This window comes from Centruroides vittatus, unplaced genomic scaffold (assembly GCF_030686945.1).
Source record: "Centruroides vittatus isolate TY-2023 unplaced genomic scaffold, ASM3068694v2 contig_89, whole genome shotgun sequence".
NCBI lineage: Eukaryota > Metazoa > Arthropoda > Arachnida > Scorpiones > Buthidae > Centruroides > Centruroides vittatus.
Window position 1 is genome coordinate 765,358 of NW_027122580.1, and position 19,280 is coordinate 784,637.

The window sequence follows — 19,280 nt, forward strand, 5'->3', positions numbered from 1 at the left end:
GAACATGTTTTTTGCATTATTTTTACTGTTTCATTGCTTTAAAAAATTGTAAGGATATAAAAATATTTTTTAAAGTTGAAAATTGTTTTAATATGACCAGAATAGGTACAGTACATCTAGCCCATTAATTATTATCGCATTTAACCGTCTAGATAATTATTGATAACATGTCTATTGTTTTAGATTGTTCTGCAGAAATCCGGGCAAAATCTTAATTAAAAAAAATCAATAATTTGCTATATCCTGTTTGAATTACTGTTTTATTTTACGAACATATGACAGCGTGTAGCTAGGATAACTTAATCAGTGTGTGTTGTTATGGTCCGTTGTGTGGCTCCATCTAGCGGGATAAAATATTTTCGTTTGGACACAACTCTTCAATGGGATTTCCCCCATTTGACTAGGCTGTTTCTTATTGTAGGCTGTGATAGAACCTTCCACGGAAAACTGGCCCCTATTTAGACGTTAGACGAAGAAAACTCGGAAAATTCCACGTGACCGACTACCAGTCGTCGTCTTCTTTGTCTTGGCTTTTTCCCACGTTTATATGGAGTAAGCATTTTCATCTTTGATTTGTTTTCTCCATCTCTCTATTCGGGGTGTCCTGCCTCTTCCATTTCCTATCACACAAATCTTTTGCCACCTTGTCTCTTCATCTCAGTTTTGGTCTTCAAACTACCAATCCTCTTTCCAACATAGTCCTCACTTCTCTCTACATATCAAAACCATCTTAATCTACTTTCTTGCATCTTCTTACTTACAGGACCCACCTCGACCGTTCCTTTTACGTAATCATTCTTAATTCTGTCCTCCTTTGTCGTAGCCTACCCCGTATCTATCTCGGCACGGGATCGACTACCGGCGTTCGGTGGTTTATCCACTGGGATAGTAGACGGTCGAGCCAAATTTTACTTGTAATAATCGAATTTATTCTTGTTTCATTGACATTTTGAGTTTTTATTTATTTATTTATTTTTTCTTAACTGAATAATCAAGGCAATATTAATATTATAAAATATTATGGTTACATCTAGGTGGCTAGTACCTAAGTAAGCAAACCAATGGCACAATTTGTTTCACACGGTACGAAACAGAGTATTACTCGTAATTGGCTTGCTTACATAGCTGCTGGTCATTCCCTAGATCTCTCTCATCTGTATTCTGTTTTTCCATTAATTCTCTTACAAATTTAATATATTTTATCTTAGATTAAAGAAGAAAACTAAATTCAAATTCTTTTATATACAAAAATATACAATTTAAATTAATTTTAAATTCTTCTTATAACATTCCAAACTACAAAGTGGAATTCCTGTTTTTGAACAAGAATACTTTTTAAAACTTTTACATCCTTTAACACCACAAAATATTCTGGAAGGTGGCCTGAAATATATTAAATGAGTATATTAATTTAACGATTTTCATCAAAATTTTTAAATACGGTAGCCTAAACCTCGATTTAATGGACTAATTCGGGTGACGGGGTGTTTGTTAAGGTCGAAAGTACATTATATATCTATAACGGGTTTTACGAATAAGTGTTAAATAAATTGACAAATTAGTTAGTTTATCTGTTTTTGGTTATGTAGATCCATTTTTGTAATTAAAATTCGTTATGCACGAGATGCTTCATTTCACAGAAAAGTTTTCTTAAGTATTATTGCTTATTTACTGGTCGTAGTTCCGAGACTGTAATAAACGAGTACACAATCTAAATCAAAATAAATAAACATTTTTTGGAAAATACTCTTTAAGAGCAATGACTCTTGAATTTGAAAAAAACCCCGTTACTTTAATTATATATAAAAAGCATTTTAAAATTAAGAGGGTGTTAATTTTCACGTACGATATATAATACAAACCGGAAATTTTGTCCGTTCGATCGAGGTTTTACTGTAATATTAATTTAAAAACGTACAGTTTGGAAACTTTAGGTGTTAACGGATACTCTTGTCCTGGAGGTAACAGCAGCAGAATTGTCTCTTGATTATTTATGTATGTCATTTTTGGGGCATTCGATTTTTTAGTTTGTTTCATCTAAAAAAAAAAAGATACATTATAAGATACAGGTCACAAAAAATACGTATAATATTCCCGTTTTTTAATATTTAATAATACTTACACTCAAACCTGTTTTTGTGCGGTCTTTTTTTATTTGTGCAATTTTTTTGTGTGGTATACCGATTTGATTGAAATTCGTATACCGCACAAAAACAGGTTTGAGTGTAAACATTTTTCAACTTTCTGTATGTTTAAAAACATTTGAAAGTAAGGATGCTAGAAGGGAAAAAAATTACCCTAGGCCCCAGCCCAAGGAAGTAGGAGCCTCTATATAGTGTTTTTTGTTTATTTCCTTTAATATAATATGTATTTTACTCCAGGCCTATTAACCCTCGGGGTGGCCCTGCTTAAAAGATAAGAAATAACATCTTTATTTTTATAGCCACAAAATTAATTGTAATTAAATGATAACATGTCAAATCATGTTAGACATTAATAGATGTTATAATCACAAAACATATTCCACAGAAGTCATTTGATTTTATCTTACAGCATTTATTTTTAAGCATGTTCAATAAAGATATGGACTTCTGTACTAAATGGAGCAGAATTATCTAATATAAATTATCTACCTACTGAACAGTCTGTTATAAAATATGATATCTCTAAATGTGTTTCAATGGTACACTAAAACATATGACAAAAATCTACTGTAGTGACATCAAATAAAATCATTTGCTTTTTTATGCAAGATAAATAAGAACGATCTTTTATTATCAACTAATCGTATAAATTTGCAAAATCTAGAGATACACTAGCATAGAAATTGCCGTGTAAGAAATAGATCCCAATAGGCACAACCAGTTTGAAAAACATCTTAAAGAAATTGTTATTTTATATAATGAATGTAATCACAAATATCAGAATAATTATACAAAAATCACTATGTTAAAAGAATGTAATTTCATAGAATAAATATATTTATGAATACAAAATTCATTCATTGAGTTTTCAAAAAAATCTTTAGATTTCAAGTTCTCCATTTCGCTTTGGAATAAAAAATAAGGATTAGAATAAAATTCTTCAAATTAAGTTTTTTAAATAAAAATTATTTGTTAGTTTGTTAAGTAAGCCTTTTATTTCCCATAAGTTCAGTGCCAAATTGAGATTGCATCCCTAGAAATACAGTTTTAACATTATAACCACACAAAGCCACTTAACTTAAGATATGACACCTAAATACAACATTTCATATAGTTTCTAACAGAAAATTCGTATCGGTCATTAAAGAAAGGTGTCGGAAAGTGACACGTATCTACCGTATAAAATGTCTACTTAACAGTAAAAATAGATATATTAAAAATGACTGTATTGCAATCATTTCTTAATAGACTAGTCATACCCAGCAAAATATTTGCTGCAAAAAATTGCTGTTAAATTACAAATAAATAGAAAAATAAAGACCCAATTAAATTTATTTACATAATTATTTTTAACATACATAACAGTTTAAACATTTTTAAGTCTTGTATTAATAGAAATATATTTATTAATATAAGACTTAAAAAAAAATGTTGTACACTGAAAAATTCTGTATATAAATACCTTCACAGATAGATATATTTCCTTGTTCTGAAGAATAAATAACTATAAATTATAATTTTGAAAAGATCTTACCCCGGTCGATTACGTTTTAGCACGTCCGAGGCACACTTGCCGTAGTAGTTTAATTCAAATTCGACCGAAAGTCGGTCTTTGAAAATTAAGTCGACAACATTTAATCAAATATAACTGTTTGTTTCTTTGTTGCCTACCTACAAGACTGCTTTGCTCGGGTGCCATTTTATTTAAACAAAACGACATCGGTCCTCCTCACCAAGATTTAGTTTACAATAATCTTTCCATCAATAATATAAAATTAAAAACTAATTGGAAATCAATGACAAGTATTTTCAGAAGCATTTTTATACCGGATGGAGATAAGTTTGATTACCGGACCGGAAGAGACGAGATCACCATGGCAAGTGTAAAACTGGGCATATTTTTACTCCTAACTACTTTAAACAATAAAATGGATGCAAAAGGGCTAAACTACATTAAATAAGCTTCAAAATGATGTATAAAACGTAAATATAATTCTTACAAAAGTACCTTAATGAACTGGAAATAGATTCTGCCTTAGCCTATTCTTTATTTACATCTCTTTTTATATTTCTTAATATGTAATTGTAATAATAAGTAAGATTAATAAAAATTTGTAAAATTAAAATGTAAATAACTGTTAAATAAAATTTATTAATTTATATTTGAAAACTATATTATTTAAATTTTGTAAATAAATAGTAATTATATGAAATTTGTTCATTTTAATCTGAATAGCTAACTTCTTATTTTAAAACAAAAACTAAAAAAAAATTTCTATTTTTATAAAAAAAACAAATCAGAAGTTCTATTTTTATCCGTAAATATTTTTGGAGATTTGCTCTTTTCTACTGTCAAATAAAAAAGTTTTCGATTTGAGTATTTGAACATTTTTGCGTTGTCGTGGCAGCAGTTTAAACGATAGATTTAAATCGGTCACCACGGCACGCAATCAAAAACTTTTGAAAAATCTCCCCGTCCGACTACGGAGAAGAGTAAATCTCTGAAAATGTTTAAAAAATAAAAAAGTGATTTAAATTTTTGTTTTACTTTAGTTTTTTTCTGTTCTATTAAATTTTTTTCAAACTCTAAATTACACGACATTCAGTTTTTAACAAATATAAAAGTCTGACAAATAAGTACAGAAACTTACTTTTGACAGTTTTGATTTTACATCTGTTTTTTTCAATAATCTTTCAATTGTTTGTTTCTGAAATAAAAAAATATTAATTATTTATAAAATTTTTAAATTTTATCTATTTTCCTGTAACTTAATGAATTTATTACAACAAATATTCAAAATACATTGTTTAATAAATATATTGATTTATCAGACAGTAATTAAACAAATATTTCAACAAACAATGTATTTAAAAAAGGAAATTAATTTGAATAACATCAGCTAATTAAAAAAATCAATTAAAACATTTGCTGATACCAGAGGGAGCAATGTTAAGCTGCCTGACAAAACTTATTCTTTTCTTTTTTTTTACATTTTGTTTACTCATTATTATTAAATAAATTATATAAAATATAATATAATATTCTTGAAGTGTACAATAAACAATAAAATAAACTTTTTCTTGAAAACAAAAAAATTTTCAAAACAAGGGACATGGCAAACTTTTATGTTCTTGAGAGGGGTTACATACAGGGGGGTGCAAAAGTAGGTATACAGTTGAGAATCTGAGAAATACAAATGTTTGGTGTTCGTCGTTATTATTTTTATTATCTTTTATTAGTTCGTATTCCTTATTTGTAATTTAATATTTAATTTGTACATAAAAATAAATGTTTTTTTCCCTATTTTCTCCCTGTATGTTTTTCCCATAATAACGACTAATCGACACACTAGAACCTTTTCTCGTCCCGGTAAGAATAAGTTTTAGTTAAAACTTGACGTTTTCGATCGTATTCGCAATCTTCGTCGGGTTTTGGCCGGTAGAATTCGAAATTGGAACTCGTGGAACAAAGTGTTTAAAATTATTTTAAAATTCCAAAATATTTAAACGTTAAAAAATAATTTTTAGCGGTATGTGTTTAAATAGTGATAAAAAGTATCCTTACGTCGACGCAAATAAATAATACGACGTAATTAACTGCGTAGAAACGGTACCTAGCTGCAGTCGTTGCTCTCGTTTTTTTGTAGCACCGCCTCCGTGCGTGCGAAACGTCGGCGGCATCCTTTGCGTTAATACGGTCGCCGGCCGGGCCGGCTTTGTATATTTCTAATGCTTCCGGGTTGCGAAGGTGCTCGACGTGACCCGAAATTTTCACCAATTTGGCCTTATGGAGGTGTTGATTATCCTTCCCGATGATTTTGTGAAGTTGTTTTATAACAACAACTGTATACCTACTTTTGCACTCCCCTGTATATGGTGTTAAAAGTTGCATCCGTGACATTGTCAGTAATTAACATATTATTAAACTATTTTACTAAAAACAAACCAATTGTTGGGGTCACTTCTCATTTTATTAATTCACATAAATAAATACAGTAAATCATGATTTAATAAAAACCACCAAACACTAAAAGCAAAACACATTACAGATGTAAAAAAAATCCAGCAACCAGTTGTTTAACTTTCCTGGCAACATTTCAAACTGCACTTGGTGCAATCTCTTACAATATTTTGTTAATAAAAAACTTTTTATATTTTAATTATTATAAAATGGCAAAAAGCATAATTTTGAAAGTAAGGATGGGTTTTATAAAAAACTGTAAATGCCAATAACAAATAAAATTGTCATTAAGTCCGACCCTACTCGATAAGATACACGACCCCCCTTTACCTCCCCACTTAACGACCAAAATTTAATAGCATCGATCCCTCTAATAAACAAACCTGCCTGAAAAATTTCAAAAATTTTTGACAAAAAGCACAGGAGTCATTAAGCTTCAAACAGGGTATGCCCCCACACACAAACATCCATAAATACAGAAAAACCCCCAAATTTTTTTGCATTTCTTGATGTTTCAAAGTCCTCTAAGTCCAAAAATTGTAAAAGTCTTGTGGGGTCATGTTTTGACCAATTGCCATACTTTCCCTCTATTATATGTAACAGAGCTGGGAAAGTAATAAAAGATTAATGCTTCTAAAATTACAAAAAATTAAAAATAGAATCTCTAGAAAAGGATTACTCTATTAGCAATATTTAAATAAAAAATATAGTTTACATATTACAGTTTTAACTCTTATAATTCTTCCTGAAAAATGAATGATTAAAAGAGATGCCAATTAACTTATTACCCATTATGCAGTAAGGATCTGTCAAAATAAATTTTTTATGGTCTCAAAAAATCTAAGTTTAAAGTATGTTGGTGGGGATAGGGCCATGGTGGACTTGGTCGGATTCATGATAGACATGAAGAAAAAAGGCCTTAGTGCCAAAAAGATGGAAAGAGTCAAAAATGAAATAAGATAGATTTAAAAAAATAGGCTACACATCACCACATTTGAAAACTTTTTGATGATAAAAGACTATTTAACCAAAATAAATGCATTTTAAAATTGATTTCTTAATGATTTGTTGATGGAATCTGTAAAGCATCTTTTTACATTCCTATATGATCATTTAAATGCATTTTAAATAATAATTAATGACCATCATGTGTTAATTTCAAACAGATTTTAATTTTATATTATTATATATTATATTTTCTTATGAAAATTTATTAAAATATAGAATTATTTAAAAATTTTACATTTATTTTTATATTTAAAGCCATAAAATTCATTAATAAAGAATAAAACTAAATTATATTAACACTAAGAATAATAAAGAACAGGTAATTTTTTTCCATAAAATACTTATCAAGATAAATTATTTATTCTAAAAATTATTCACTAAAGCCATTTTTTATAAACAGGTTCATATAATCCAACTAAATGGAGAAGAGCCTGTAAAACAAATTCAATTCTGTTTATTCTTAAATTGAAATAATTTTGACCTTGCAACTTTGTTTACAATTGATGTGCAATTGATTTATGACTCACAATTGACCATTACAATTATTACTTTATCAGATATAAGCATTGGCTATGCTCAAAGATAAATGTTTTATTACAAATAGCTTTATGACCAATAAAAACTGTGTGTTAAATCATTTTGTCTTTCAGGCCGTAATTACATTTACATCATTTTTACAAGATCATTTTTTTTATTGAAAAAAATTGTAACAAGAAAGTATTTTAACTAGATTTAAATAAAAACTTTAACTTTTTTCAGCTGAAATATTTTAATGTTTATTGTTTGATGTGTTTTATTTTATTTCATTTCACTTACCTATTCATTTTTTGAAGCCATTCTAAGAATTTGTCGTTTTTTAAGTTTTAAAGTTCTATAAATTCTATTTTCACATTCCGATCCATTAACAGTTTGATCCAAAACATGGTGCTTAGTCAGCTAAAAACATTTTATTAATTTTGTCTACTAGATAAGGCTAGAACTGTTTTTTATTCCATACACCAGTTTACGAGACTTATTATTAATAGGAAATAGTTTAATAAAAAGAAGAGAAGTTTGTATCAATACAACTTAAAGAAGATTTTAAAAAAAATATTATCATCATTAACAAAACAAAAGTTCTGTATAATATGATTAAATTCTAATTGTAGAGAACTTTGCTATTTACTGTTTTCTTTATTTATTTGTTCTGTTAGGAAGACAACCATGAACTAATGAATAACTTGATGCAACAACTTTGTTTATTCTAAAATATGCATAAAAAACTTAAATGCATATCATAGAGTAAATAAAGTTGTTTCATCAAACTATGTATTGATTCATGGTCATTCTAGAACAAATAAAGAAAAACTATAATATGATTTTGTTTCTAATTATTTGGTAAAATTTCAGAAAAATGTAATTGTGTATCATATATACAGTTCAGAACCAAAGTAACTCATGATAATTAAATAAATTATATAAAAAATTAAAAAGTAAATACCATTAATTATTCTAAATTATTATGTCCATAAGTTTATCTATCTACATATATATATTTATATCATTTCAAGTAGTATAAGTATATTAATATGTGGTGTGACCAAAAAGTAAAGATGCATCACACGTAAGCAGAAAGCTAATGTTTTGATATGTCGACAACAGTCAATTTGACTTTGAATCTTTTTGCACTCTTTCTGTGGTCGTTTGTCATTGCTATGCCGAGTCTGTTTTGAATAGCATGTGTTTATGATGGCCGTGATGATTCAGAATTTGCCAAATATGAAGTGCACTCATCATACATTTTCTCAATGTTTCTTTATCTGAAGAAACATCTTGCAGGACAACATTTCTGCAATGATGAGATCAAAAATGAAGTTAAAATGTGGTACTGGAGGCAAGTGGGAGAATTCTATGACTAGGATACAGAAGTTAAATAAGACAAAACCTTTTACACTATGTTTCTAGCAGTTTTAATCCATAAGAACAAATGTTTTAGGCTATTTTGAATGGCCTTCTTTGGGTACGATAAAGTCAGTTGGAACGTCGGTTAGCAAAAATTCAGATGACGTCACTGTTTACAAAGATTTCTTCTTACTAGTGACATCGTTGCCGATTACAAAGTTAAAGATATCGACATTGTTAATTTTTTCTTAATTTAATCTAAAATGTGCAAACAACTATTGATGATAATAAAATTGTTAAAATTGGAAAATAAAATAACAAGATAAATAACAGGTTCCATGAGGGTGGATTTGCCTATTTAATTTAAGGGGTTATCTAGGAGTGGTTGCCGTGCAGTGGAGAGAGAGTCTCTGCTGTTAATACAATTTTCTTGAGGGATTTTGCAAAGATTTCTAGTGTTTCAATTGTTCTAAGTTTGGTATTATCAAGCATAGGTATAATAATCTTGGCCTCTTCCCATTTGGCTGTTATATTCGGTTTGCTTGCAAATTGGGCTAGGGTGGAATAAAACTTTTTGTTGTGTGTGTCGTATATTACGCTCAGCTATTCTTTTTGTAAGTGATCTGTTGGTTGAGCCTATGTATGTTAATTTTTTGTTCTGATTAACTCTGTTGTCCTCTAGCAGAACTGAGTAAATCCCAGATTTTCTGGCTTCGCTGCATTTATCTTTGGTATTAGCTAGAAGTTTATATATCAGAGGATTGCATTTGTATGTGAGATCAGCTTTGACATTCTTGGCTATGATTTCATACACTTGGCTCATTTTAGAGTCAAAATCAACCACAATGCATTTACATTACTGTTTTAGAGGACTGGAATTAATTGCTTCTGTTTCTAAGCAACAATGTCATTTTTGAGCTAGCCTATCTATTAATTTACCATTGTAACTGTGGGCTATGGCGATGTGTTTGATGTTTGATTTCTCGTAGCATGTCATTATCTCACCGAGTTTCTTGGTGTTCTTTATTCCAGAGTTCTTGACATTCTTCTGTCGTCAGATCTGTTTTAAGTTCCAATATGAGCTCTTCAATGTTCTTTATTTCTCAGATGTAATTTTTGTTACTCCTTAATCTGTTTGAGTCTTCTTAATTATACTGTATCTTTCTTAGATAAGACTGAACTGCAGCCTACTGTAGAACTGTTCGAGCCATACTGCCCAGCAACATCGGACATCTGCCCACTCTCTACTTTTGCTATTATACTCTCACTTTCAAAAATAAAAACAGACGCAAAACTTAACGAGTGCCCACCCAATAGTCTCGCAAATACTATTAAAAAAATTCTTTCTGTCAGAAAAATAAAAGACTGGAATTACAAGAGAGAGTTTCAAAGTTTGGAGAAATACTATCCAATCAGTATTTACTGGGTTGAGCGTTGATGTCGACATCTCCCGCACTCCGAAAAGTTTCAAATTGTTGCCTGAAGCGAGGGAAGACCGATCGGTATTTGTTATTTTACATTGCTTCTTCTCGTGTTTGTCTGTGAAGCGTTTGTTGTCCGAACATAAAAATCTTTCGCAAAAGTGTTCGTTATCCAATTTGTTCGTTAACCAATCACCCACTGTATTTACCAGACTGCAATTTTAGACAAGTACAGTGGAATCTGCTGGAAACACAAGGGTTTTTCCATAGCCCAATGCAATAGTTACAAGTCCACACTTGGTGGAACAGTGAAAATGTGCCTCATTGCTTTACAGAATCTTCCATGGTCAAGACACATCCAATTCCATTCTGCAAAAAACATCAATGGAAAGGTCAGATAAATTCCTGCAAATAGCTACCTGGTTATGACTGATCTTATATGGATAACAATGCACCAACCTTCTCAGTACTTTGCACACTGCATTAGGATACATCTAACTGCCTTTTCATTGCACATGCACTGCTGGAACCTGCAACATTATTCATCGACTCTTCAACAATAGCTGTGGTAATGTTTTCAGTTATTTGTCAAGTGACAGATTTGCACCTTTCACCAGGTAAAATTCTCAGACATCTAGTTTCCTTAAACTGACTGATCATTCTCCTAAGAGCTTGTAAAGTCAATGGTCCAGAGGCATATATTCTTATGATGACAAAATTTCCAAAGTGCAGCTGCAGCATTGTCATTATTTTCCAGCAAAATAACGGTACTGTAATTGATAAGAATGACATTCAATAGCTGTGACCAGAGCTTGGATGCGTGTGTTTATGCAAAGAAAACTGATTTTCCATTATTTGCAATGTAAAATGTGTCAAAGTGGCGAGTTTTGTTATTAAATTTTTGTTTTTGTGAAATATCTGCATTCCTGAGATATGACATCCCAGATCTGGTTGCATTTAGACTGCTAAGTATCACTCCACACAGCATAGAATAGTGGTACTTTAGTTACAATCACTCAGCATAACAATATTTTCTTTTAATGATTAGAAAAATGAATTCCTCTTTAATATTAAGAATTTATTATTAAAACCAAATGATCTGCTATATTATTAGGCTAAAATAAGACTAATTTTATAATCAAATATAAAATAATTTTACTAGATGAAGTCAATTAGGTCTGACTGCCTACCTCTATTCAAATTACTTTATACCTAATTATATAATTTGTCTTATTATAATACATTTTAAATTTACAAAATTTAAGAAAATTCTTAAAGGAGACAATTGCAGGGACATGTCTTTTGCAATTTTTATCAAACGTATTTATTATTTTTTAATTTACTGTTGCCAGAGGGATTTTTTAACATTTTATATATTTAGGCAGATGGGTAGCCTCAAAAGAAAGGCCAACTCTGCTGTGGAACTGTTATTTTCCTTGTGTATGTGCAAAAGGACGAAGTGAGAAGACATTTTTATGAATTGTCTCCTTTAAGAATTTTCTTAAATTTTGTAAATTTAAAATTTTATTTGTCCTGGCTGACAATGTTTATCAAATGTTATTATAATACAGTAAATTGCCTTGCTTTGATTAAAAACTGGATATGTGGATTTATTGTTTATATAACTTACAGGGTGATTCACTGGTGGTGTTCAGTAGTTTTATTCTTGAAAACTGTTAGAGATTGGAAGATGGGACTAACAACCAAGTTTATAAAGCAGACAGGGAATAATTTTTAGTGACCCTGGATGACCTTGAAAATCAGTGACTTTTGACAAACAAAAAAAAACCTATTTTGTTCCATAAGGTTAATTTTAGGTTTTGAGCCATTATATGGATAGTACACAACAAAGTAAACACCTCTTATAGTAGGTGACATTTTCTTAAACCTAACGGTCTTCAAGATATTGACCAATTTCTTCTAAAAATCTGATTTCTTTTTTCCCGGAGGTTTCTATGTGAGAAATAAGTTTACCGGTTTATTTATCGAAAAGCTTTACATGGCAGAAACATGATAGTAATGAAAGTACGTTTTCAAAATTTACTTAAATTAGATGCTTAAAATGTCTACCTTCTTGATGCATACAGAGATTTGTTCTTCTAGGAAAAGCATTTAATACATTTCATAATTTACATCTACTAATTTTACAAAACCTTTCCTAAATTCTGATTTTCATGTTTTCTGTTGAAGAATGCTGAAAGTAAGTCATGGCCTAAATGGTCTCCATGAAGACTGGCATAAAGGTTTGCAGCCTGTGAATAACTTTGATGACATGCATCTAAAGTCATCAGCATATTAAATGTTTCTTCTTTTGAATAACTTATTCTCATGAAAACAGAGGAAACAAATCACTACTTTGGAAGAAAACCGGCATGACTCAAAAAAGTGTGATTTTTTTGATTGTCATAATCAAAACAAAAATGTAGTAAATTTTTATGTGGAAGAGTGTCACAAAAGTAACTTGCATATTCGGCCACTAGGGAGCAGCTATGTCAGCATTGAATAAGTGATAAGTGATATTCAGTTAAACTTTGGTTAAATCTTTGAATGGGATTTTCTCAAATCTAGTCATTTTGATTTGTACCAGTTTTCTTCCAAAGCAGCAAAATAAATACACAAAAATGAAAAAGATCACTCCAAAAAAGACACTCCTTCACAACTTTGAAATAGTAACAATTTAATTTATCCTGCTTGTTTAAATATCTATAAGATAAAGAACAAAAACTGATAAAATTAGTTCTTGGCATAGAAGCTTTCAGGAAAACAAGCAGATTTTTAGAAGAAACTGGCCAATAACTTGAAAACCATTAGTTTAAGAAAATGTGACCTATTATAAAAAAGTGTTTATTTTGTCGTGTACTATGCATATAATGGCTTAAATGTGCCTCTTATAATTTAAAAAAGCCCTATTTTGTTCAGTATGTCTAAAACCACTGATTTTCAAGGGCAAGGTCACCAAAATTGTCTCCATCTGTTTTATAAACTTTGATTATTAGTCCCATCTTCCTATCTCTAACAGTTTTCTAGAGAAAACTACTGAACAGCACCAGTAAATCACCCTTTGTATATAAACAATAAATCCAAAAGTACACACACACACACAAAATGCCAAGGAATTTATTATATTTTAAATTCTTTTGATAAATGTTATTTATAAATATTCTAGTTATGCTATTTGAATTGAATAAGTATTGGAGTATATAAGTATCAGATTGTTAAAATTCACAAAGATAAATAATTTTATAATGTTCTATGTTTTTCATCAAATTTTAATTCAAATTTATAAAAACAATACCTTATCTTTTTCTCGTTTTTCTTCAGCTTGCTCTCTTCGTTTTTTTGCTCTCAACATCTTCCTTTGTATCATTTCTTCACTTATTTCTTTCTCAGGACTAACTGCAATTATTTATGCACACAATATTTATTTGTAACAAAACTTTTAATTAAAAAAGCAAAAAAATATCAGTGTTTATACATACATATATATTAAAATTACATATAAAAATTTTGCAAACTAACCTAGTGGAGCCAAAACTACTTCCTCTTTATCTTTTTGAGTTTTACTTTCAAGCAATGCTCTCTGTAATAAAAAAGTAAATATGAAAATTTAATTTTCAAATAATGAAATTTAGCTACTGAATTGGTAGCATAACATTACTATAATATAAAGACTAAAGAAAAATCTATACTACAAAGTAATATTATTTTATGTTTTTATAAAAGATTATCACTGGGTAAAATCAAGGTATTTTTCACACTGATATTATGAAATAAACAAAACTGTCTTTTGGCATTAAAATTAATTTTAATGCCAAAAGACAGTTTTGTTTATTTTGTATAAAATATTTGGATAATAAAATCAAATGTCTAAATTTTCCTTTTACACAGTCCTTGAAACCATATACAGATATGTTCAGCTTAACGATGAAATTATTTTTCAATGAAATATGTCATTAAGCAACTTCATACTATAGTGAATATTATAGTGTGTACTTAGATTTATATTATATAAATCTATTGGGTTGTTCGGAAAGTTCGTAGTGATTTTTAAAAGAAATAAAAGAAATTGTTTTAAAACTAAAAATATACTTTTATTCCATTATGTATGCACCATTGTTTTTAATGACGTGTTGCCATCTATGGGGCAGCTTCATGATACCCTCTTCGTAGAACTTTCCGGTTTTTCCCGCGAAAAACTGATCCACGTGGTTTTTGCAAGTTTCCAAAGTATCAAAGTTTTTATCACAAAGGGAATTTTGTAGAGAACGGAACAAATGGTAGTCCGATGGGTCAAGGTCGGGTGAGTAAGGGGGGTGGGGTAAAACATCCCAGCCTAGTTCCAATAATTTTTGGCGTGTTCGTAAAGACGTGCGAGGTCTGGCATTATCTTGGTGAAACACAATGCTTTTTCTATTGGCCAGTTCCGGACATTTTTCTTTAATTGCCATGTTCGGCTTATCCAATTGGGAACAATACTTATCAGAATCAATTGTTTGATTCTGTGGAAGCAGCTCGTAGTACAGGATTCCTTTCCAATCCCACCAGACAGTGAGCGTGACCTTCTTTGGACGAAGACCGGCCTTTGGAGTTTTTAATGGTGATTCATTTTTCTTACCCCACGATCGTTTTCGGCTGATGTTGTTATAAATGATCCACTTTTCATCACCTGTCACTAAACGCTTCAGAAAAGGGTCATTTTCATTTCGTCTTTCAAGAGAACCACAAATGGAGATGCGATCCAGTAAGTTTTTTTCCGTTAAGTCGTGAGGTATCCAAATGTCGTAACGATTCACGTATCCGAGCTTCTTTAGATGTTGAAATACAGTACTATTTGATGACTTCACTATGTCTGCAATCTCTCGAGTTGTGTAATGAGGGTTTTCATCCAATAATGCTTTGATCTGGTCCTCTTCAATAACAGGAGGTCTTCCTGAACGAGGAGTATCTTCAAGGCTGAAATTACCCGTTTTAAATTTTGCAAACCACTTTTGAACAGTTGATTCTGATACAGCACTCCCACCATAAACATCACATATCTTTTTTGCTGTTTGTACAGCATTTTTGCCTTTGCGAAAAAAGAAAAGAAACAAGTGTCGATAATGCACGTTGTTCGCATCTATTTTTTGCAATGAGACAAATTAAACGCTATTTGAATAATCTTAACGGTTTTTTTGTAACAAAGGCGTCTCAAGGTCATTTATCGTAATATTCATTGGTTTGTACAATTCTAATCATTTTTGCGTCAATCGGTGTCTCAACTGTCGGCTATCAAAAATCGCTACGAACTTTCCGAACAACCCAATACTACTCATGTAGGCTATATGTAATACAACTGTAACACAATGATAAGTATAACGTCTTCCAAAAAAATGCTACCATTTTAAATTATTGTAATTATGTTAATTATTACCCGAGAAGTATGTGACATACACTAATTGATAAAGTTCCTGTTTGAGTTTTATCTATCATATGCATAGAAATGCATTGTTGTCTACTGCCTCTAGGAAACATTATAAATAAAAATGGCTACTCTACAACAGAAAAGGCATTTAGTGTTCTGCAGCCAAAAAGTTAGAATCAGTCATCAATGTGCTATAAGAATGTTTGTCTTACATGTGGATCACATTAAAATCATCTGCAAAAGTCAAAAATCATTGAAAATCATATTGCACAATGATCATTGATTCCAACTTTTTGAACTGCAGAACACAAAATGCTTTCTCTGTTATGGAGTCACCATTTTTGTTTACAGCACTTCTTAGAAGTAGCAGATAAAAAGATGCTCATATGCAGATGGCAGATAAAACTCAGACATTTACTCTATCAATTGGCATGTCATATACTTCTTAGATAACAATTAACATAATTACAGTAATTTAAACTGAAAGCATTTTTTTGGAAGAGATTCTATTTACGTATCTAAACATAGAAAAGGTCCAGATAGCTATGAATTTTTCAGCTCTGTTATAATCATATGTGACTTCTGTCATATATGTGCCTCATCATTAACTAGAACATATCTGTATAATACAGAGCAAAACTGAATGAATTTACTAAATAGATCATGTTTTTCAATTTAATAGATAAAAAATTATTATTATGAATTAAAGAAAAATTTAGAAAATATTTAATGTTAATAACATTCACATATGAATTTTAAATAATTTATACATAAATATTCAAACCCCCGATTTCCCGTAAAAAAATTACTGCAATATGTATAAAATAAAAACATTTACTTGTCGAGCAGTCATTAAATTAGGATCTTTCATTCTTCTTAATTCTTCATCTACTTCATCCAATCTTCCTGATTCTAAAGCTTCTAACCATCGTTCTTCTTCATCTACTTCTGCTGCAGGGTTTGCATTGCCATCAGTACTGGGAACAGCGACATTGACTGTTTCATCCACTACTAAAATAATAGTAATGTTATCACTATAATGATTACATTATGAAAGCATAGTTTGAAATTTATTATAATGTATTAAAAAATGTCTTTTTGTCTTTGTTTACAGCAACATAAGATATGGGCAATGTCTCCTGGAAAAATTTTCTACAGGATACTTACCCCTATTTAGCCCAGAAAACTCCAAGTGACATGCCTGTTGGAAAATCCAAGATGAACTACCAGTGTTCAGTGGTTTTCATCCATTCAGACACTGGGAGGCCCATCTTTTTGCAATTTTAAGTTATTAAAGTATTGACTGTATTTATCAGATTTTTAAAAATGTAAAAGAAAATTACTGTACACAACAAAAATATACTTAATGTTCTCTTGATTGTGAAAACATTTATGATAAAAACATGAAAAATTATGAATTTGATAATTAATATAAACTAATATCTAATGATTTTAAAACAAATATATGAAGAATAAATACTGACCTATAATTACAATAGTTGTATGGATACAAAAACAATAATGGTAGGGAGATCCATTAAATACATATACAGTTAAGAGGGGAAGGGGCCATTTACATTAAACTTCACATATTGTAAATACGTCTCACTAACCTTATATAGCTTTGCAGAAAATTTAGAACGTATCACAAACGTTTTCGACCCATTTTCTAGGGTCTTCCTCAGGTGTTCTATAAATCTTTCCTGGTTTTATTCTAATTTTTAAAATTTCCAGTATCCGATGTTTTCTATCTTTGAAATTTTCGAATTTTTTAAGATTTTCTTAAATCGAATTTCTTAAAAAATTCGAAAATTTCAAAGATAGAAAACATCGGATACTGGAAATTTTAAAAATTAGAATAAAACCAGGAAAGATTTATAGAACACCTGAGGAAGACCCTAGAAAATGGGTCGAAAACGTTTGTGATACGTTCTAAATTTTCTGCAAAGCTATATAAGGTTAGTGAGACATTTATATTAGAGCTTTGTTCTTTGGATGAAGTTAACATATTGTATATTTTAGCAATTGAACTCTATTAGTTATTTGGTAATAGATTTATAAAAATATAGAGATACAACATTTAATCTACATGACAGTTAAATAATCCAACTATTCCTCTTTTAGCTTATTCACATACTTCATCATTTCCATGAAGTTGAGTGTTGTTTTGTGCAAACTTTTGTCATTAATTATACCAAAGGAGTAATGAACCAATATTAAAATTTGCTGCGGGTTAGATATAATAACAAATTAAACATTAAAAAATTGGTGTTGTTGTTGACATATTTTTGAATAAGGTTTTAGCACCCTGAAGATGACAAATGTTCAGATGATCAGTAATGGTTTGAACTACAGAAATGATCAAGGATCCTTAGTATACAAACACAATAACACCACAAACTACTCCAGCAATAAACTTTAGATCAAAAATTGTGTTCATTAGTTTAATGGGTCTTATTCAGTTGTCAAGCACAAAATGAAATAGAACATAAAATATTTTAAAGAATAATGCCAAACAATTGCTGGATTATATCAGGCTACATTAATAATTAAATGTTAAGTTATTTGGGTTAGAGGTAGACATTAGGTGCCATCGCTTGATAATTATAATTAAATTAATATTTGATGATTAATTTAAAAGGAATTGGCCTAAAGTGGGACTCAAACCCACAACTTCCATTTACTGTGCAGATACATTGCCAGTTACATTACCCGGATCTCCAGCTAGTCTTTGCTTCTTGATTTTAATTTTATATCGTGCATGTGTTTCAACACTGATTCAAGAAACAGTCTATTTTCCAGTTTATATTCTATTGTTTAACATTTAGGTGCTGACAATAACTCATATAGAGTTTAACACTTTTAATAAAAGAAAAAAAGTGTTTGGTTTCCTCAATTAGCACTCATATATACTGTATTTCCTCGGATATAAGACAATCTCGCATGTAGGACGAGGTGTGACTTTAAAGATCAAAATAAAGAAAATTAGATATATTCATCCAATTTTAATTTTATTTCATTTAATCACAAAAACAATTTCAAATGCACATATTAAGGCAAACAATGATGCTATCACTTTTTGTCTACTTGAACTCACCCTCCGAAGCTTCGTTAGAACTCTTATCTTTTTCACTCTCACTCCACAAAGCATCATCAGGTGAGTTTGAAATGCAGCATTTCCTGAATGATTTCACTATCAGCTCACAAGGAATGCTCTTCCTACCCACATAGCAATTTGTGAAGCTTTAGCCTGTCTGATGCGGCCGGTTGAGGTCACTTCACAATTTTCAAGGTAAGCCAGTCAGTGTACAGTTTCCTCATGCAATCTTTAAATGGCTTGTTGATGCACATATCCAAGGGCTGTAATTGTAATGTCATTCCCCCAGGAATCATTATGAAAGTGCTCGTTTTTCCCTATAAGATTTTTAATGTCATCTGTGAGGTGTCCCTTGAATGCATCCATC

General features: G+C 30.2%; 1 protein-coding gene across 1 annotated transcript in view; it reads right to left on the reverse strand.

Annotated features, from left to right (window-relative positions):
• Window positions 1-1,223: 1,223 nt before the first annotated feature.
• LOC136983817 (INO80 complex subunit B) overlaps window positions 1,224-19,280 on the reverse strand; it is a 31,726-nt gene continuing 13,669 nt past the window's right edge. Inside the window, exons 5-10 of the mRNA XM_067280683.1 lie at window positions 16,655-16,827; window positions 13,935-13,995; window positions 13,711-13,811; window positions 4,796-4,852; window positions 1,919-2,037; window positions 1,224-1,383 (exon numbers count right to left, since the gene is read on the reverse strand). Of these exons, the coding sequence (XP_067136784.1) occupies window positions 1,260-1,383; window positions 1,919-2,037; window positions 4,796-4,852; window positions 13,711-13,811; window positions 13,935-13,995; window positions 16,655-16,827 (635 nt within the window). The 3' untranslated portion in view covers window positions 1,224-1,259. The remainder of the gene's footprint in view (window positions 1,384-1,918; window positions 2,038-4,795; window positions 4,853-13,710; window positions 13,812-13,934; window positions 13,996-16,654; window positions 16,828-19,280) is intronic.